This window comes from Protomyctophum bolini, assembly GCF_963924005.1.
Source record: "Protomyctophum bolini genome assembly, chromosome: 22".
NCBI classification, from domain to species: Eukaryota; Metazoa; Chordata; class Actinopteri; order Myctophiformes; family Myctophidae; genus Protomyctophum; species Protomyctophum bolini.
In genome coordinates this window covers 6,013,794-6,036,062 of record NC_137883.1, presented here as the reverse complement: position 1 = coordinate 6,036,062, position 22,269 = coordinate 6,013,794, and the positions used below count along the sequence as shown (strand labels likewise).

At 44.0% G+C, this 22,269-nt stretch overlaps 1 protein-coding gene across 1 annotated transcript in view; it reads right to left on the bottom strand.

Moving 5' to 3' along the window:
• Window positions 1–468: 468 nt before the first annotated feature.
• LOC308309993 (5-hydroxytryptamine receptor 4) overlaps window positions 469–22,269 on the bottom strand; it is a gene marked incomplete at its 3' end in the record, with an annotated part of 36,128 nt that continues 14,327 nt past the window's right edge. Inside the window, exons 4-6 of the mRNA XM_080756007.1 lie at window positions 21,898–22,051; window positions 20,669–21,399; window positions 469–559 (exon numbers count right to left, since the gene is read on the bottom strand). Of these exons, the coding sequence (XP_080612133.1) occupies window positions 469–559; window positions 20,669–21,399; window positions 21,898–22,051 (976 nt within the window). The remainder of the gene's footprint in view (window positions 560–20,668; window positions 21,400–21,897; window positions 22,052–22,269) is intronic.

Here is a 22,269-nt window from a genome sequence, read left to right as displayed (position 1 = left end):
TCAACAGCATGCCTCACCCAATTGAAGCACTTCACAAACACGTGTCCACTTTGGACCGGGGCATTGTGATGTCATGTCCACGGAGGTCCCAAATAGTGAACGCTCTGTTTTCGGGAGGGGTTTGTGGCGTGCCTGGGGCCTAGTATAGCCTGACATAAAAGAGCTTCTGTGCTCTAGTCCTCCTGTCTGCTTACAACAACGCACACACACACACACACACACACACACACACACACACACACACACACACACACACACACACACACACACAGATGTGTGGATGATGGCCAAATGAGATCATCATAAAACAACCATGCCCGAGATCACAGAGATCTACCGACTAAACGTTTCAGCCATTTGAGCTGAAATTCATTTTAACAGAAAAATGTCCAGATCCAGCCAACAAGATCATACCCCTGCTATTGTTAAGTGTGACATCATCGGTGCAGCAGGTGCTCTCCGTGTAAGTCATGGTCCCATAGATTCCTGTGATTCTTGCTCATTGGCCAGTATCCTGCGGCCGTTGTCACTGTAGCTTCGATTTGGCAGGAAGGACAGCCTATAACGGGAGGACATAAGGGACAAGAAAGGATAACGTCATAGATTAGATTCATAATTTACGTTGCAGAGTTTCACGTACATTGGCTTCCCTTCTCCGGGTTTGAACGCCGAGGTCAGTGTAACTGCTTTTGTACAGTGGTTCGAACGGAGACCCCCCAGGGGTCCTTGAGGAGGTTCTAGGGGGTCCGTCCCCCCGTCCCCGTCCCCCAACTCCCCAGCAACATATGTTACGATAGCATCAAAATGTTTTAACCAGTTTAAACCATACTACGTCGCCTATTTCAAACGGTCTACCTGGGGTTGGGGTTGGTAGGATTTAGCCGGCGGATAAGACAACTGAGACGGGAGCAATTCAACTGTGGCAGACGGAACGGAAGAGAGAAAGGGTTCGAAAATGAAAAAGAGAGGAAGACCGGTCAGTCTGCATAGGTAAAGATACACACGCATGCACACACGCACGCACGCACACACACATGTACACCCACTCAGAGACTAATTCACGTAAACGCACACTCAACACATCTGGTGGCATGTCCAGGGTGAAGAGGTGACAGGGAAAGACAAACAGACATGTTCTTCTGTAACTTCTGCTCCTCTGGGCTGTGTTTGCTGTTCGTGGGGGGGGGGGGGGGGGGGGGGGGTATTTACTCACCAAACACAGTTGCAGTTACAGTATGACTATGTACTGAAGTCTGTCACAGTCTGGGACAGGACAATTAAGACACAATACAACAACCTATCATTGTGGCCTGTCACAATAATCCAATCCAATCCTGATCACCATTATTTCATAATCGTAATATTTTTTTATAATCATTTCCATGTTGCAAAAAACGTCTACCATGTGATATCTAACTATAAATGTGCCACGTCTCTGTCTGCGTGCGTGTGTGTGTGTGTGTACGGTTGTAATGACCGTAACTCGAGAACCGTTTGCCCCACCGACTTCACACACGCGCTCCACACCCCCGCACCCCCGGTATCGAGTCGGTCGGACAGGACGCACGGTTCTCCAGGACCACCACAAAAGCCTCTGGTGAGCCAGTGGGCCTAATGAGCCAAAGTCCCCTCGACTGTGCAATTTCCAGCCCCTGCCTCAGCCAATTGATTGCCATGGCAACCCCACACCTACAAATTGATCACTTGACCACCACTCCACTTTTCACAGTCATTTTGCACTCTTCAGACACAGGCAGATACGGAGATCTCCATGTGGGACACAGACAGATAGTTCAAATGGGTGCTATGACAACAATGAATTAATTATTATAGGTATTATTAGGTTCCCAAGTTGCATCGCTCTCGACGGGCACGTACAGGTCTAGTAATATAATAATAATAATAACTAGAACTGCACTCTGTAGGCCATAAATGGCCTACTAGTGCGCAAGCAGAGCGGGCAAATACTGTCGACCGCTACAAATCAGCTCTATAACCTACTTGAAAAGTATTTACCTGTCTGACACTATTTTGAGATCTGTTGAAGAACATGAACGTAAGTAATTCCATTTAACAACGTTAATTACGTAACTTTCGTTACGTAATTAACAACAATCAATTACGCAATGTTGTAATTAATACGGATGAGTGACGGCCTTCGATGGTGACGTATATGTCGATCAGTGTCGGGTGGATTAAAGGAAATGCCTATGTAATTTGTAAATTGATTAGCGGTAGACAGTGGATACTTTGCGTATGCCCCGTTTGATATGACGTCAGGGTATAACTGGTATAACTAGCTCTCAATGATGACGTAATAAAGATGTGGATTAAAGGACCCAATGCCAGGGTGTAATTGGTTTTTGACGGTGACGTAATGACGATATGTTTTAGTGTCGGGAGGATTGACGGTAATGCCCTTATGTATACCACATATGTAATCTGACACCACTGCCATATCAAGCACAAGTAGTCATTATGTCATATGCTGGCACGGCGCATACGCATCAAACGGCGACATACCCATCGAAGCACTGGACAAAAACTATTACTTAATCATTTATTGTACAGTCTAGGTCTTGTATTTCTATGTTTTGTTCCCTGGGCTAATTTTCTTGGTTCTATGTTTGTTTGCTCCAGCTGTGTCTCATTTTGTAATCACCCTCATGTGTATATCAGTCCTGTTGCCCAGTCAGTCCTTGTTGAGTCATTGTATCCTGTCACCTGTATCCTGTCTGTTTTAAGTTGTTCATGTTCACCTGTCTTCTGAATTAAATTACCAATTCATGGTTTTGAACACTACATGCCTGGCTGTCCTGCGTTTGGGTCCTTACCTCACCTACACCTACGTGACATTACTCTGCAAAAACTATTACTCTGCTAACGATTAGGAGCAGGTGGGTGCCATTAATACCATGTGGGGAGCAGTTAGGGGTTATGGGCCGTCCTGTTTATTTCTTTGGCACTTCTGTGTTGACGCGTAATGCAATCTCTTGTCTTTGGAGTCGCTTCAAGGAGCTGCTATTTATTCCTACAAATTCAACATCAATTTTCCTTTGGCACCAGCTGCTCCCAACCAGCTTGAGGAAGATTAGGAGTTTATTGGATTTATCTTAACTGAATTGCAATGCAGGGGAAAAAAGAAAAGAAAAAAAAGAAAAAGCTTGAAATAGACTGCTGCTCTACAACAGGATTAGTTTAGGGCCGTTGCCCTTTTTGAGACAAAGTAAATTACTGTTATCTCCCTGACCGTAGAAATATCCACATGGAATATCATGCTTTAACATTTTTTGATGGGGCGGGGGGGGGGGGGGGGGGGGGGGGGGGGATCAAAGCCAGATTAAGTGGATAATGAAAAATATATATTTTCCACACACATGTGGCCCCTTACGTGCACTAGCTATAGCAGAATAGTCCTGTCTGATCTCCATTTGAGCTGAGCCGAGCGCTAGATGTTTAGTTTCCCACATGTGAGTTTGAATCCAGGGTTTATATTTGGATGAGCTGCAAAACTATCCCATTTGTCCTGTTCTCTACAGAAGTGTAAGTCATGGAAGAGTAAGTTGTGCAGCACTGGGGAGCAAACACTACATTTCTCTCAACATGCAAGTTTCTCTCCCACTGCAAATACTTGGGGCTTTATCATTTCACTTATTCCTAAAAAAGAAAAAATGAAAATAGTACATGGCTTTTCATTTTGATTAATGTACTGCATGTGCAATCGCATGGAATAAATGTACGTATATGGATCAATGCCAACAAAAACAATATTATCTTTTTCTACAAGTTCACTAAATCAGCTATTTTGAGATGGGAGTCCGCAATCCTAAACCTAATCTTTCTTTTGGGCCTTTTCTGCCTTTATTGACGGATACGGTAGTCTGACGGGACGGGATATGAGCAGAGAGAAGGAAGGTCGTTGGGATCGGGGGTCGAACCCGCGACACTGTCGGGCAACATTAACAGCCCAGGTGTCCAGACGACGGCTAAACCTTTTCCATTATTTACATGCATACATTTTTGAGGGGCGCCAGCACCTCCTATACTGTGTCGTTTCGACGCATTGGAAATGAAGGGAAGATGTGTACGTCATAATGTGTCATTTACGTCTCTATATATTGTCTCTTTATTGTTAACGGCGTTTAATGTTTGTGTTGGCACCGTTTGTTTTACATCACCTAATCAACATGAGTTATATTAGCGCCCCTCACTTCACACGTGTGTGATTTTTCAACTCCAATACAGCTTCCACACTCTCAATGAGTATCATTCATGTATGCCACTATTATAAAGAGGATGAGTGACAGTTTACACAATCTGTTAATCCTGGTGTTTGGGTATAGCAACATGCTCAGATTAGAGTGGACGTAAGAGGGCACCTTTGGACAAAAATAGCAGATCTACAAGAGCTACAAGAGCTTGTAGATCGGCTATTCTTTGGGGCACAACCCAGCACTCTTTAACCCATTTAGGCCTGAGGCCGATTCTAAAAACGTTTCCAAATCCTGACCTAAGTTTTCAGGAAAACTTCAAATATTTATATAGCAGCATCACTTTTTTTTTTTTTTTTTTTTTTTTTTACATTTTTGAATACTGTACATACTGTACTGTACAGGCCTGAGGGGGTAAAGCACCAAAAGGGGTTCCCGCCACAGAATGGGTTTACTGGAGATGCGGGTGTGTACGACATGGATTTATAGAAACAAATTAGTTCAACGCAAAATGCACCTACGTGACATTACTCTGCAAAAACTATTATTCAAGTTCAGGAGACTTCGGAATAGAAAGCAATTCTCCAAAATGCTGCCTTCCGGTATATGGCATGGAAAGGAGAGGCATTTGCATTTCTTTCACCAGAAATGAAAATAAATGCCGTGCACGACTGTCCCTGTTCTGCAGACAATTAAGGCGCTGCGGGCCTGTGTTTGGACGATGGAGGCGAGCTCTTGAGACGTGAACTATGCTATGTCAGTCATTCACATACCGGTAGTTAACTTTTGTCCCTTCCGTTGTTTCCACTGAGGCTATTTTTAGGCACAATCTTAAGTTCCACAAGTGTTTGATTAGGCTATCTAACCACACTAACAGTTCAACTGCATCTTTAAGTTGTTGTCACCTTTGTGAAAAGTAAAGCATTTACAACTACACCCGGAGTCACAGATTTCAATAATTATGGTTATACCAATTTTCACCGTGAATCAAAAATGTGCAATCAAGAATTGCGTGCGGTTAAATTACAGCTGTGTTTTTATTTATATTCTTTAATGACACCTGCGATTAGCACAAGCGAATTAATTTAACAGGCACTATACACCCATTATAATTTCAAACACTTCATCATAATCTGTCTGGTCTAATTGACAAAGGAGCAGCATAGTTTGTAACGAGGGCTAACCCGCCCCATTGCTGGTAGGGGAACGTCACTCTTTAATTTAGATTCCGTTCGGGGTCACTTTACGACGAGGATTTACTTATATGGTATTGTACATGACTAAACCAACGAGTAGACCGTGTTATCCTTACATCCTATACCCCATAGGGCAAACGTTCGAAAGGAGATGTTTTGACGGCATCAAATGATGTATAACGTTTAAACACACAAACATTAAAGCCCATTGTCAAATATACTGCATGTCTCTCGGCCCCTTCAGACAACCCACTAATTTAAATCACAGACAGTGTGGCTCCAATTTGGCCGGCCACATTTGTAGTAGTAGCCTAGTCTATGCAACAAAAAAAAAAAAGAGGAAAAAAAAGAGAAATTGTTTTATTTGTTTTATCCCCCATACTAGAACTTTCCCAGTTTAACCCATTCTAGGCGGGAACCCCTTTTGGTGTTTTAACTAAACATTATGTTATACTTTAGCTATTGAAAAATAGCAGATCTACAAGCTCGTAGCGCGCCACTCGGTGGCGTGCTATGAGCTTGTAGATCTGCTATTTTTGAAAATTCGTGAAAATGCGGCACAAATCTTTGAATATATATTCTTTCAGAAGACTTTTGTAATTATATCACAATGTTTAATCTACACAATGAATCTGTTCTCAATAAAAACCTATTTGACAAAAAAAATTAGACTTTTTTTCCTTTTTTTTTTACGACGTCTGGCCTAAATGGGTTAAATGAAAAATGGGCTGCAGGCCTTCCTTCAAATAGGATCAGATCTCACATCATCACCAGGGTCATGCAGAAACCATACGCTGTAAAGTCTATAAACACACACACAGAACATTTCTGGAACCAAAGGGGGAAAAAAGTGTCCGTCCATCTCCCATTGATCCCCACCCATATCATCAATGACTCTATATAGCAACAGGATGGTTTACTCTGCGGAGATGGTAGTCATCGTTAAAGTAAAGCCCGTCCTCCTCTATGGCTGTGAATGCTGGACACTAACACAAGCCCTACAGAAATCCCTGGACGGGTGCTACACCAGAATGTTATGTGTGGTACTTAACATCAACAGGGATGAGGACATCACCAACAAGCGTCTGTATGGGCCATTTACCAAGTGTAACAGAGACGATAGCAGTAAAGGTAAAGGAGGATGAGACTAGCTGGCCACTGTAAGGGGCATTACCAAGTGTAACAGAGACGATAGCAGTAAAGGAGGATGACACTAGCTGGCCACTGTACGGGGCATTACCAAGTGTAACAGAGAAGATAGCAGTAAAGGAGGATGAGACTAGCTGGCCACTGTACGGGGCATTACCAAGTGTAACAGAGAAGATAGCAGTAAGGATGATGAGACTAGCTGGCCACTGTACGGGGCATTACCAAGTGTAACAGAGAAGATAGCAGTAAAGGAGGATGAGACTATAGCTGGTCACTGTACGAGGCATTACCAAGTGTATCAGAGAAGATAGCAGTAAAGGAGGATGAGACTAGCTGGCCACTGTACGGGGCATTACCAAGTGTATCAGAGAAGATAGCAGTAAAGGAGGATGAGACTCGCTGGCCACTGTACGGGGCATTACCAAGTGTAACAGAGAAGATAGCAGTAAAGGAGGATGAGACTAGCTGGCCACTGTACGGGGCATTACCAAGTGTAACAGAGAAGATAGCAGTAAAGGAGGATGAGACTAGCTGGCCACTGTACGGGGCATTACCAAGTGTAACAGAGAAGATAGCAGTAAAGGAGGATGAGACTAGCTGGCCACTGTACGGGGCATTACCAAGTGTATCAGAGAAGATAGAAGTAAAGGAGGATGAGACTCGCTGGTCACTGTACGGGGCATTACCAAGTGTATCAGAGAAGATAGCAGTAAAGGAGGATGAGACTCGCTGGCCACTGTAAGGGGCATTACCAAGTGCATCAGAGAAGATAGAAGTAAAGGAGGATGAGACTCGCTGGCCACTGTAGCCTACGGGGCATTACCAAGTGTATCAGAGAAGATAGAAGTAAAGGAGGATGAGACTCGCTGGCCACTGCCACCGACACCAAGAACTCCCCCGGCCAAAAAGCTTGTACTGTGGGAACCAACGCACTGGCATCGATCGAGAGGACATCACGTCACGTCCCACACCTATACCTACAGTACGTGGGCGTGCTAAAGAATGTTGCTGGTGCAGAAAGCACAAAGGAGCTGCAGGCCAGATGTACGGAGAACCGAGATGACTGGAGACGCCGACGTTTATGTTCGAACTTGTTCGGGCAGACAGCTTGCCAGTATTAATACTGGCTAATGTATAGGCAGACAAATGAGACAATGAGGTCGACGTCACAGAGGAAAATAAAAGGCTGATAAAGCCCTGTATAGCCAGACTATCAGGGACACGTCTGGCAGTGCCGACATCAAAATTCAGTGATTGGACCTGAGACCCATTATACTGTAGACATACGTATACTGTATCGGTATCTAGATTCACGCTTTGACCGCCCCATTGTTTTCGTATGGCTAATGAAAGTTACAGGTATTGTGTGTGCAATAAGAGTGTGTATACAAATGGAGAGTGCAAATGGACCATTCCATTTGTACTCGCTCAGAGTTAAGTTGACATCGATTGAATAAATGAATAAAAGTCATAATAAATTGAGGTCCCAGATATAAATGGCATTAAATGGGGGGGGGGGGGGGGTCAGTATAGCTTATGCATGTCAAACTGGGCATCCTTCAAATTAAAACGATGAGAATCACTGCTAGAGTGATTTGACACTCTCAAGAGCCAAAGATTTAGAAGGGTGCATTTGGTTACAACCTCTCCATCATTTAGCTGGGGGGGGGGGGGGGACCACCTGGAACCCCCCCCCCCCCCCCCCCCTCAAGGACAAACTGGTGGTCCCCGGACCACTGGTTGAGAACCACTGTTCTACATTGAATTAATTAATGAAAAAATTAAAACCCACATTGTTTTTGCGCGCACGGACTGAGTCGGCCCCCAGCCTGGTATACCCTACTCAAAATATGGCCCTCGGGGGAAAATTAATTGGAGAGCCCTGCTCTAGTCTTTTGAGTGTGCTTGTCTGAAGGGTGCACGGAGGACTTATAAATAAACTGATAAACTAAAGTACATAATAGGCTGCTGATAGCATTGTGGACTGCTGCAACAAACCGATGCAGTCCATCAGGTTATTTGAGCTATACATTATGGGCCAAATTCCTGCATGACAAAAATCAACGTCTATGTGAAATAAATACACAAATAAAAAACAGCGCTCTACATGTCTACGTTCTTCGCCATGATCTCTGTGAGGACCGAGTGTTTGAACGTCTTAAATATACAATAGCTCAAACTGTCTAAAGGTATACCTCTGACATTAATGGCCTATGGTACATTACACCCCCCTCTCGCTCTCTCTGAAACACACACACACACACACACACACACACACACACACGCATGGGCACTCAGGCACTCACTCACGCACGTACACAAACACACACACACACACTCATAACTTAGGTGAAATGTGGACTTATTTGATTTGATTACGATTCAGTATGGAGCACCGAAGTCTGACATCCATGTCGGTAGAGGTCGCAAATCCACAGGTTCATGTACTTTTTATTTACATTGTATAATCCCCATAGGAGGATTTTAGATCGCCTCATATAAGAACTGTGTTTGAAAAATTAAACATCGTCATCCCGGCCGTTTCACTCATATATGGATATGAAGAATCAACTGCCTGAGAGAAAACACTATTGTTGCTATACTACTGAATTAGTTACATTTTCGCTAGAAACAGACTGTATCATAGATTCATATTATATGAGTGACCGACTGTCGCAAACGATATACAGAGGCACCTCCCTGACAATAACGCCGCGACAGCTTGTTTATTTTTGGACCACAATGCTTATATGAGATGATTTTAAGATGAGCCCATGTTATTCTCCATATAGAGAATTACTTCCGTGAACCAGGGGGATTATAGCGAGTGACGTCAGGACTTCGGCGCTCTATAGGCCTATAGTCACCAATAAACCAAATGGGTATCCGGACAACTCGACCAGCACCAGACAGCTTGGCCTTGTGGTTAGAGTGTCCGCCCTGAAACTGGGAGGTCGGGGGTTCGACCCCCGGGGCCGGAGTCATACCAAAGACTGTAAAAATGGGACCCTAATGCCTCCCTGCTTTGCTTGGCACTCCAGCATCAAAGGGTTGGATTGGGGGGGGTCAAATCAACTAATGATTCCCGAGCGCGGCGCACGACTGCGGCTCACCGCTCCAAGAGATGGGTCAAATCCAGAGAACAATTGTCACTGCGGTAACGTGTGTGACTAACGTGTACGACTTTGACTTCTCCGCTATCCACCAAATGCACCTGTGAGGCTTCGTTCGGCTGGGCTGAATTTATCAATTCCAGTTCTGATTCTGCTTATCGATAGTAAGTACAATGTTTAAGGGTTTTTACTATTACTAACTGTGTGTATATCAGTAGTACCCGAGATAGAGCGAATGTTGAAACGTTTTGTCCTGAAAATACTATTTAAAATGAACACAATTGTCCCTGTAAACAAAATGTACATACATAATTGGCAACATTAAGAATAATAACCCCTTGTGTTTATTCCATGACAGCACAATGCAAAGCAGCAGCTTACAATAAAAAGCTGAATATAAAGAATAGCTAAAGTCTGCACACTGTAACTAGATTAATGTTTTTACAATGATTTCAAGTCTTCTGTCTTCTGATGAGGACTCTGTGTCGAAACGTTAATCTACAAAGTTACAGTGTGCAGGCTTCTGTTTTTGAGGGGCGCTCGCCCCGCAGGTTCAATGTTTGTCTTTAGATAAACAAACATTAAAAACGCCATTGACAATGAAGGGTTGCATCTCGGAAACCGATTCGTTTCCACACCTCTACTTAACACTGCAGCGTTTTAACCCATTTAGACCCCATTTTAAAAAAAGTGTCTTCTAAATCATGACAGTTTTCTGAAATTCCTCATGTGTGGTACTCAATGTTTCACGTCAAGGTCCCCAAAGAATATATGTAATTGGCCGCCGACCCAACCATCTGAAAATATGTTGTTCCAGGAACACCCCGCCCAGAAGCAAAGATTTGAGTTAAAAACGTTCGCTCTGAAAGAATATATATTCAAAGATCTGCGCCTCATTTTCAAGACTTTTCAAAAATAGCAGACCTACAAGCTCGTAGCACGCCACTCGGTGCCACGCTATGAGCTTGTATAGGTCTGCTATTTTTCCAATAGCTAAAGCAGTGGTTCCCGGTCTTTTTCATGTCAAGGACCCCCAAATTGATACAAATTGGCCCGCGAACCTCCATTTGAAGAGATACGTCAGGGACCCCCATAAAAGAACATTTGTATGTCTCTAGCAGTGATTTTCAACCCGTTTAATTTCAAGGACCCCCATGTTTGACATGCATTAGTCTACGAACCCCCATTTATTGTCATTTCTATCTCTGAGAACCCAATTTATATTGTAAAATCACTCTGAGAGTGTACAAATTCCATTTGGTTCCATTTTCACACTCTCTGAGTTACAGACCCATAAGGGTCCATTTGGTTCCAAACTATCATTTAGCTGGGGTCCCCCCTGGAACTCCCTCAAGGATCCCCTGGGGGTCCCCGGACCCCACTTTGGGAACCACTGAGCTAAATATAACGCAACGCTTAAAACACCAAAAGGGGTTCTCGCCCCTCTCCCATTTCTACAGTATAGTCCTTTATTGCTTTTTCACTCTCACAGTGGAATGCAATCCAAGTTGAACAAGAACACGTGCGCGCGCACGATTACATGACTGTAGTGAGACAGGAAATGGTAAAAGAAAAAAAAAAAGTTTCCTGTTCCCTTAATTTCACGGCAATATATTTTCTGGGACATTAAATAATCAAACGCCAGCAGTCTTATCTCTCAGGGCTTGGTGGGGGGGGGGGGGGGGGGGGGGAGGGGAGGCTACAGAGCTTTTTTTTTCCACCCCCCCACAGGAATGTGAGGGAAAATAGGCAGCCTCGTCTCGCCTCACTGAAAAAGGAAATATTTGTTTAGGACCCCACAATGATTGTTTTAGCCCCCCCCCACCCCCCCTTCTCCTAAGATGATGATGATGACACGTCCTGTTTCGATTATATTACAGGTGTTGTAGTGCAAACCTCATATTCAATTCAGGGCGGGAAGGGAACCCTTTTGGTGTTTTAAGCATTATGTTATACTTTAGCTATTGAAAAAATAGCAGATCTATACACCGAGTGCCGCGCTACGACCTTGTAGATTTATCTTTTGAAAAATCTTTGAATTTATTCTTTCAGAGCGAACGTTTTTTTTTTTTTTTCTCAGCTTCTGGGGGTGTCGCTGGAACAACATATTTTCAGATGGGGGTCGGCGGTCAGTTACATATACTTTTTGGGGTCCTTGACATGAAATAGTGAGCACCACTAAATGGGTTAAACGGCTCGTCAACGTGAATATCCCTGCTGCCAGGAAAAACATGCCGCAAACGCACTCCCCATATACATCTCTCTCCCCATTATCTGTCAGACTACTGTAATTTATCAATATCTACAGTATCAATAAAGGCAGAAAAAGCCCCCCAAAAACATCTTTAAAAAAAACAGCTTCGTCTATAGAGCATCGCAGTCCCCCTCAAGAGACCCGGAAAAGAATTCCTCGTTCATTTTCCTCAATAGACTTTTCAAAAAGTATTTATTTAAAGATGTTTACACTGCGGACAAAGCCAACTCGAGTTGTGACACATCATGACAACAAACACAATGTTCTGGGTCAATCAATCAATCAATTAATCAATCAATCAAAAAAAGATTGCTGGTTACAACACTTCATGCGGGCTTGGAAAGGTTGGTTACCCACTGTACTACCTAACCTGGATTCGGGTAAGGGGGATACATTCCCATTTGCAAGACAAGCAATTCCAAAGTTCTCCTCTTCTATTTTTGGACAGAATAATAAACCAGCCAGGAGAACATGAGCATCTATGATTATTTTCCTAGCAATAATTATATTGATTACTTTTTGATTAACCCATTCTGACCGGGCACCCATTTTGGTGTTGGCATCATGTTATGCTTTAGCTATTGAAAAAGTAGCAGATCTACAAGCTCATATCGCGCCACCGAGTGGCGCGATACGAGCTTGTAGGTCTGCTATTTTTGAAAAATCGAAGAACGACTGACATTTTTAAAAATCTGATCTCAGGTCAGAATGGGTTCATCAGACCAGTGTGTGTCCAGTGGAAACCTCGTATGAATCTGATCTCAGGTCAGAATGGGTTAATAGGAAAATCAAGAAACGTGCTTTTGCACTGCGATGCCTTCGCGATTTTTCAAAGATTCTGAAATATGTGGAAAATGTGTATACGCCAATATGACACGCCCAACACTAAATTATCAATTAATAAGTATAATCATTGATTCAATCGTTTGGCTTGATTAACAAGTGAGTGTGCTCACCTGCTAGAATAACACATCATTATACAGTTCAGCAGGGGGTGTGTTCCCACCGTGTAACTAACACTATCAAAACGTGTAGAAAGTGATTTGTGTTTCCATAAAAGTCAATTGAAATGAGGTGAACGAAATGCACGCTGGGCACAATTACAATGCCAGCCTCTTACTGTAGCTCTGAAGAATGAGGCAAATATGTTAAAAACACACACACACACACACACGCTCGCACAAACACACAAACACCAGGTCTGGACTGGGACAAAAATTCGGCCCGGTCATTTTCGCGTGAATTTGGCCCAGCCCGGCCCACCGCAACCAGCGCGCAGATAGCAGAAACTCTACCGCCCGCTCCGTCGAGGCACACACAAACAAACAAGCCCCTAATACCACCACTTTCATATAGAACAACATAAATTATACAAACCAACAGACAACTAACTACACAGCCCTTTGTAGAGGGTTTATTTGTCACTCACTGATACAGGTACAGTGAAATTATCATGATGGCACTGGCAGAATGGAAGCACGCCCGGACCTTTCCTGGCGGCCTGCCTTTTTTGTTTTTTTTATCTTGGCGGCCCCCTACGGTCCGTCGCGGACTCGCGGCCCACCGGGAATATGCCCGGTATGACCTGTGGCCAGTCCAGCCCTGACACACACACTCACACACACACTCACACTCACACACAGTCACACAGTCACCATAACTTCAACGTGAACCAAAGAGCTGTTCAGAATCAGCCTCTTGGCAGTGCGGGCTAACGACATTTTGAAACAGAACGCAGCCAAAATCCTATCTCGAGCGTATAGCTCAGAGTCTCTAGATCAAAGATGATGGCTCATGACAGGTCTGGCGCAGCACGAGACGCAACAGAGTTTAAAACGGACGGTCATAGCCTCAAATCGTCTTATTCTATCCTCGTTAGATATTCATGGAGAGCTCTCTCTGTGACTGTGACATGTGAGTTGACTGCATGGGCTAGTCTCCAAACAGTCTGGTCCTCAACTCCTTTCCCCGGGGACCCAGAAGAACAGTAGATACAGTGCAGTACTTTGCTTGCAAAACACGGTGTTGTTTTCGTCGACTAAAAGTAAGACGAAAAATGTTCGTCGACTGCCTTTTTCCACGGACGAAAGCTAAATGGAAACTACATGAAAACTAAGCTATGATGACTAAAACTAAGACTAAATACAGTATATGGGCAATTTCGTCAACAGATCAAAACTAGACTAAAATGTTAGGAAGGGGACTAGCTAGTGGACAAGAGATTCACTATAAGTCATTTTACATTACATTTTGTTTGACTAAATCACCTGTAGATTTAGTCGACTAAAAATCTTATGATATTTAGTCGACTAAAACTAGACTAACACTAAAATATTCCAGGTGACTAAAATGAGACTATGACTAAAACGAAAATCTATACATTTGCTGCCAAAAACAACACTGCGTGGTGGGGTGCGGGGTATCTTCGTATAATAATAGTTAATCTATGTCACACTAAGTAGGGGCCCCATTTCTGCCCGGTGCCCATTACCCCTTATCTCTAAACTTCTTTGCCTTTTTCATTTTGAATGTTTGTTTTCTTCAAATAGTTGAAAAAAACACAATGTGTCGATGTAGCTCGGCTATTTGAAGTATTGTTTTATGTTTAAAAAAATAAATACAACTCATTAGTTTGGACTTAAAACTGTTATTCGTCAGTAGCCAGTAGTACTCAATAGGCACAGGCGAAAATAGGGCCCTAGGTGGTTAAAGATGAAATATATACCCCACCTATATCAAAAGTCCACTTTAAAAAAAATATATACTATATATATATATATTCAACACATTTTCACAATTTTTCAAAAATAGCAGATCTACAAGCTCATAAGTGACACACTATCGAAATATAGATCTTTAACAAAAAACAAAACAAAAGACATTTTGTTTTAACCGAAACATATCACTTATATAGCACCTTTAAGTAATCAACACTTCATAGCAATCAATAACACGCATAGCCTACAGTGTTATAAACACTGCGATGCAAGTATGTTTATACTGCAGTCTAGCCTCAGAGATCATATAACGCGTTACCAAAAAGCACGTGCACACGTGCACGCACGCACGCACGTTACTGACAATATAATTCAACACAATTAATCCAATAATTTGTGAACTCTCCTCTATCTGGCTGGTTGTAATCTGATTCACTCATGGGTCTGTTCTGTGTCCCAGAGAGGTTTTAATACAGGACATTACATTGGTGTTAATAGTGTTTGCATGTTGCTTCCCACACACACACACACACACACACACACACACACACACACACACACACACACACACACACACACACACACACACACACACACACACACACACACACACACACACACACACACACACACACACACACACACACACACACACACACACAGAAGACAAAGACACACACAAACAATGAGAGACACTAACATACTAAGAAACCAATGCTAGCACACACATTTCCGAACAAACGCACGCACGCTCGCACATACGCACACACACACACACACACTCCACGTTAGTGTGGCTAGTCTGCTCTATTACAAGTCTCCCTTTATTATAATAATAGTAATCCTGAAGTGTGTTTCCGGGAGGTTTAATTACTGCCACATTGACGTTAATGGTGGTGATTTACGTGACAGTTTGGTGCTGCTCTCTGTCCCTCAGGGTTGTAGCTTCATTTACAGTACAGTCATGTGTTAGCTTATGCTATTGTACAGTAAAATACATCTCTGTGTGTGTGTGTGTGTGTGTGTGTGTGTGTGTGTGGCATATCTGTCCTATAATCTATGCTCCATCCTATGACGGCGTGCCACGCAAAGAAACGGTTAGCCTATATAATGAACTAAGTGTGTCACTTAAATTCAATGGCAACAAGAGCGACAGAAAACATCTAGGATAACTATTGTACCGTACACCTGGAGTTTCTAAAGCATGTGCGTGCGTGCGTGCCATCCCCACTGTCTTCCAGAGTGCCGCCAAGCATGCTTGTGCCAAGAGTGGTGACCTCCGACAGTGACATGTGTGAACAAACACATTTTGTGTTTGTGTCTCATGTGTGAGTACATTATGTCTAGTCACGTGTGTGTGCTAGATAAGCTCTTGCCTTTGTGTGTGCGTGTGCGTGCGCGAGAGTGTGAGTGTGCGCTCGTGTTAACGTGTGTCTGTATATACTGTCTGTAACAGTAAATGGTGACAGATGGTTCCGCTAAACACTTATAAAGGTTACACACCAAACCAAACAAGAGGATGGAAAATCCCAGCGTGTGTTTAATCTGATCGCCCATCCCCCCCCCCCCCCCCCTCCCCCCCCCCCCCCCCCCCCCTCCCCCCCCCCCCCCCCCCCCGGACACAGATAACTAACTTCACTTCATTATTCCTGCCTGGTGTCGCCGGATACTAACAGTCGAGGTTTTAACCCATTCTGGGCGGGAACCCCCTTTTTTTGGTGTTTTAAAGACTATATACATTGTACTTTTAGCTATTGAAAAACAAGAAAAACAAGCTTGTAGATCTGCTATTTATTTATTTTTATCGTGAAAATGTGGCGCAGATTTTCGAATAATATATTCTTTCGGAGCGAATGGTTTTATGTCGCTGGAGCAACATATTTTCAGATGGTTTTTTTCCCGGCGGCCAAATACATACGTTTTTGGGGGTCCTCGACATGAAAATGTTTGAGAACGACTGACATAGAGACATGGGGTTTGTCAGAAAACTGTCTTAGAAGACATTTTGCTGAATCGAGTTCAGGTCGAATTGGGTTAAAATAGGTTTACTATTTTAGTATTACCCTCTGCACCAGTGGTTGTGGTCCTTGAGGGGGTTCCAGGTGGTCCCTTTGGTAACCAATTTGGTGACCAAATGGACCCTTGTAGACTCTTGAAAGGAGTGTAAAATGGAATCCACCACCCGCATGCCCACCCGTTTACCTAAACCAGTGGTTTTCAACCAGTGGTGCGGGGACCGCCAGTGGTCCTTCAGAGGGTTCCAGGCGGTCCCCAGATGATGTTGGTAACCAAATGGACACCTTATCCCATTCTGACCGGGCACCCATTTTGGTGTTAGCATCATGTTATGCTTTACCTATTGAAAAATAGCAGATCTACAAGCTCATATCGCGCCACCGAGTGGCGCGATACGAGCTTGTAGGTCTGCTATTTTTGAAAAATTCGAAGAACGACTGACATTTTTAGAATCTGATCTCAGGTCAGAATGGGTTAATCAGACCAGTGTGTGTCCAGTGGAAACCTCGTATGAATCTGATCTCAGGTCAGAATGGGTTAAAGATCTGTAAAAATGAAACCATAATGGACCCGTAACATTTGGTTTCATTTTACGCTCTCAGGAGTTACATGATTTTTAAACATCTGCATTATACTTAAGACGTGCAGATGTCTACTCAAGGCCTGTGGTCACTCCTAATGGTATACCAACATCAATACAGCATGGAATTCTGGACAAAATCCTGTCCAAGGTCCTATATCCAACGACAACAAAGTATTCATATAAATACTCAAATAAATACTCGCAGGCTTTGGTCTGCGAGGCTAAATGTCATCGAATGGTATCGGTTCAACTTCTGTCCTGCGTTCAATTTCCTTGCTCTCTGTTCTTTCTTTCCTGTTTTTCCTTTCAGCAGACCATCTGTGACCAAATATGGCTGAGGGACTGCCATTGGATTTATTTGAATTTTCGTCTTTGTCATGTCATATGAAAGCGGGGAATCATAGCTTCAAATTGACATATTGGTTGTTCAGTTTGAGTTCAGTTTTGGAGATATGGCTCATAGAGTAATGTCTTGCAGAGAAACAGCGAGTTGAGAAAACAGGCTTGAAAGGTTCACTTCTGTGGTCTCTAACATTACACCTAGCTACATTTATTTCATATTTACATGTCAATTTCATTATTATTATTATTAACTCATTTTGGGGGGAAAAAATAGTTTTTATCCTCTGGTGAAAAGCTGGATTTTGCGCGATGGCAGGCTCTCAGGCAAATCTGGTCACATCTATTAAATCAGAAATGCCTCGCAAATCTTTAAAACCAGTCAGTTGTTTCACGCACTTCTGCACAACATAAAACACATAATGAATCATTAACAGTGCTGGGTGAAGCTATAACGCTGAAAGTCTAATTTGCAAACTACTAACATCACATTACTTTACACAAGAGTAAGAGTTGATGTTGAACCACAGCAAAATGACATATAGTTATAGCTTAACCAACGTAAATAGAACATTTAAACTACGCGGGCGGTGGTTTAGGAGGACTTGGAATTGGAAGGTTCCTCGTTGGACCCTAGCTGGTCTGTCCTCTTGACTGCATGTGCACGTGTCCTTGAGCAAGACACTGAACCCCTCACTCTTCCAGATGAGCAAGTTGGTTGGTTTGTGAATGGTTGAATGTGAAATACCTTGTAAAGCGAAACAAAGGGGAGTCTATACCAACGCGCCTCAAGCCTGAAACGGCTGATCCGGTGCTTCACAGGTACAGGGGACATCATGAGTTGCATAACCCATTCTGACCCGAGATCAGATTCTAAAAACGTCTTCTATACATCCTGACAGTTTTCCATTCTGACCTGAGATCAGATTCTAAAAATGTCTTCTACGTCAGTCGCTCTTCGATTTTTTTTCAAAAATAGCAGACCTACAAGCTCGTAGCGCGCCACTCGGTGGCGCGCTATGAGCTTGTAGATCTGCTATTTTTCCAATAGCTAAAGCATAACGTAATGCTAACACCAAAAGGGGTTCCCGCGCAAAATGGGATAAGGAGAAGAGACTGGAGCAGTGACCCTGATGAAGACCGCAAGGTCGAAACGTCAGTCGTTCTTTCTGTATACATTAGCACCTAATAAAAGACTCTAAATGTCCGTGCTGCACCTTGTAAAGCGCTTTGGGCGGTCCAGTTACTTACACTATAGTACTGTGTATAATATATAAATAAGAAGAAGAATGTCTTTGATGTAATACTTATGTGTACTGTAACAAAGACTATACAAAACCAGAATCCTATGACTGAAACTAACTCGACTCAGCTGTGGGAGAATCAGAATATCTTCGCTGGGGAAAAACAGCGCACACACAAAGAAAGAATAACGTCCTTGCAACAAAACATTCTTCCACTTGCCACACTACTAGCCCATAACAATGGACGACTAAACAATGGAAAACTTGCCAGGGCAAAAATCTCCTATATTTGCATGACACATGGAATTGATATGGCCTTGGACGAAACTGGAGTTTTCCTTGTCAATGCTGACGAGCAGAAGTGGTCTGAATGTGTCTGAAAAAGATTTGAGCTACAGGGAGAGTCAGGGGAGTTCCAGACCCCCCAGGAACGCGGCCCATCATGCAGGGGGCCGGGCCGGTTACTTATACTATGCTGGCACACCCGAAAGAATCATATATATACAGTTAATACGTGCGTGTGTGTTTGTGTTTGTGTGTGTGTGTGTGTTAAGTTGCGCACAGGTGGTGAAGAACAACCATGCTGTTTTCGTGCTCATACCCACCCAGCCACCCACACACATAGCTCCGTAAGGGAGTGGTTACAACACAAAAAACAACAACATAATAGTCTGCATAGTAAACTAGTGTCTATTATGGAACAACGGTGACTCGAAGGGACAGAGGGAGAGAGTGGTGGAGTCTGAAGAGGTCTCAGCGGAGAGATAGAGTGAAAGCATACTGTACAGTAGGAAAATGGTTCTAGCATAGGCAGGCATACAGTAGGCTGACAGGAAATGGGGGCAAGAGATGGGTGGGGGGGGGGTGACATGCAGTAAAGGCCGTGGGGATCGGGAGTCGAACCCGCGGGCACACTGCCAGACTTGGACTATACCGGCCAAGGTGCCTGGACCGCTGAGCCAGGTGCTATAGCGGCACATCATTAGTAAAAAAAAACCTAATCTACTGGCTTCTCTTTTCAACCTATACTGAACTTGTTTTATAATATTTTAACGCATTTTGGGGCGGGAACCCCTTTTGGTGTTTTAAGCATAATACGTTATACTTTAGCTGTTGAAAAAATAGCAGATCTACAAGCTCATAGCGCGGCCAATTACATATATTTTTGGGGGTTCCATGACGTGAAAATGTTTGAGAACGACTTTGTGATTTTTCAGAAAACTGTCATGATTTAGAAGACGAGGTCAGGTCTAAAATGGGTTAATTTGAACTCAACTTACCTCAGTGCTTGGAGCATGCATGGGTCTGCTCTTGTTGTAATGATTTGGTGCCTATGATAACTATTGTGTATTGTCTGCCTTTTTAATATATGTATTTATGTACCGTGTATGGATGCATTTCCTGAATGGGACCGGAGTCTATATCAAAATTCGAAAGCCACTTGTCATTATGGTTCATTGTCCTCGTCATGTCTTTGTATATTCAATCTTTTCATTTATAAGTTGTTTTTCTTTTCTTTTCTTTTGTCGTTTGTCATTATGTTCTTGTTGTGTAAAGTCTGTTTGTCTTTAACCCATTCTGAACGGGAACCCATTTTGGTGTTAGCGCCATGTTATGCTTTAGCTATTGAAAAATAGCCGATCTACAAGCTCATAGCGAGCCACCGAGTGGCGCGCTACGAGCTTGTAGGTCTGGCATTTTTTTTTAAATCGAAGAACGACTGACATTTTTTATAGAATCTGATCTCAGGTCAGAATGGGTTAGTCAGACCAGTGTGTGTTGTCCAGTGGAAACCTCGTATGAATCTGATCTCAGGTCAGAATGGGTTAAAAAAATAAAAACTCACCTCAGCGCTATGGAGGTCCCGTTGACGGACGCGGCCGAACTGGGCCTGTGGGCGTGGTAGCCGTGGACGTAGCTCCCCGACGAGCGCGCGTAGCGCTCGTCCCCGCAGCACAGGATGACCAGGAAGGCCCGGCGGAAGGCCCGGTTGAGGAAGGCGTAGAGGAACGGGTTGAGCCCCGAGTTGATGTAGCCGAGCCACAGCCACGCCGTCCACAGCTGCCACGGCACCGAGTAGCGCACGAAGGGGTCCACCACGTTGGTGATGAAGAACGGCGCCCAGCACAGGCAGAAGCACCCCATGATGACGGCCAGCGTCTTCGCCGCCTTGGTCTCCACGCGCATGCGGCTGTTGTTCATCGCCGGCATGGCGGCGGGCTCCGAGGAGAAGGAGGAGGAGGAGGGGGAGGAGGGGAACGCCGCCGCCGCCGTCATCCGGAGTTGGTAGTTCTCCGACTGGTCGGAGGAGGCCGACGAGGAGCGCGCCGTGGCGTTGGCGTTGTTGGCGTTGAACAGAGCCGTGCTGGTGATGGAGGCGGAGCCGGCGCGCTGGAGGTTCCCGATCTGGCGCGCGTGCGTCATGGCCGTGACGTAGATGCGCTGGTAGGCCAGCAGCATGAGGGCCAGGGGGATGTAGAAGGCCACGGCGGAGCAGATCAGAGCGTAGGGCCGGTTGACCATGAACACGCAGTAGGTGTCGTTGGACGCGCCCACCAGGGCACGCCGCTCTTCGATCTGTGGGGGACGAGACGCGGCGACTGTGTCATTCAAACCAGTGTACATCCTATACTGTTACAGGGGGTGCACGGTTATGAAATCATGACCGATGTCCCGATCTCCGATTATGTGCTAGGCTAGGTTCTGACCGATATTATACAGAGGACAAACAAGCCTATAGGCCCTATATAGGGGCTTGGCCCGAAAGCCTGTTAAAGGTAGAGTAAAGTGATTTCACTTAATTCAAATATCACTTATTTTTTTGTTTTGTTGTGATAATCCTCTCTACTATAGAGTGTGCTGACCATATAAGGAGTTCCTCCCTGTCCCCAGTTAACCCCTGAGGGGGGTCAAAAAACCTTAGGTTTCGTTTTTGACTCTCTATCCTGATTGGACGAAGGCTTAACCAAAACAGCCAAAAACGAGGTTTTTTTGAGTGAAATCTTTAATAAAGTATTCAATCAATCCATAAATAAATAGCCTGAAAATCCTCTAAAGCTATACCGACTGACTCACTATGTCCTCGATGCCAATCATGTTCCAGCTTTGCATTATGGGTAGGAAGGAGATGAAGGTGGGGATGAGCCAGCAGCCGCCCAGCATGACGGCGACTCTCACCGGCGTCATCTTGTGACTGTAAACCAGCGGCTGGCAACAGATGGCATAGTACCTGAAATAACAGAACACGTATACAGTACATGGGCATGTAGTATAGTACCTGGAATAAAACAATATAAAAAACAATATCATGGCACTGCAGAAGCACATGGATTGTAGCACAAACGGATGCCACGGGGCCGGGATTAACCCCCGAGAACAGATTCTAAACATTCTTCTTATACATCCTGACAAGCTTTCTGAAAAAGCCATGTTTCTATGTCAGTGGTT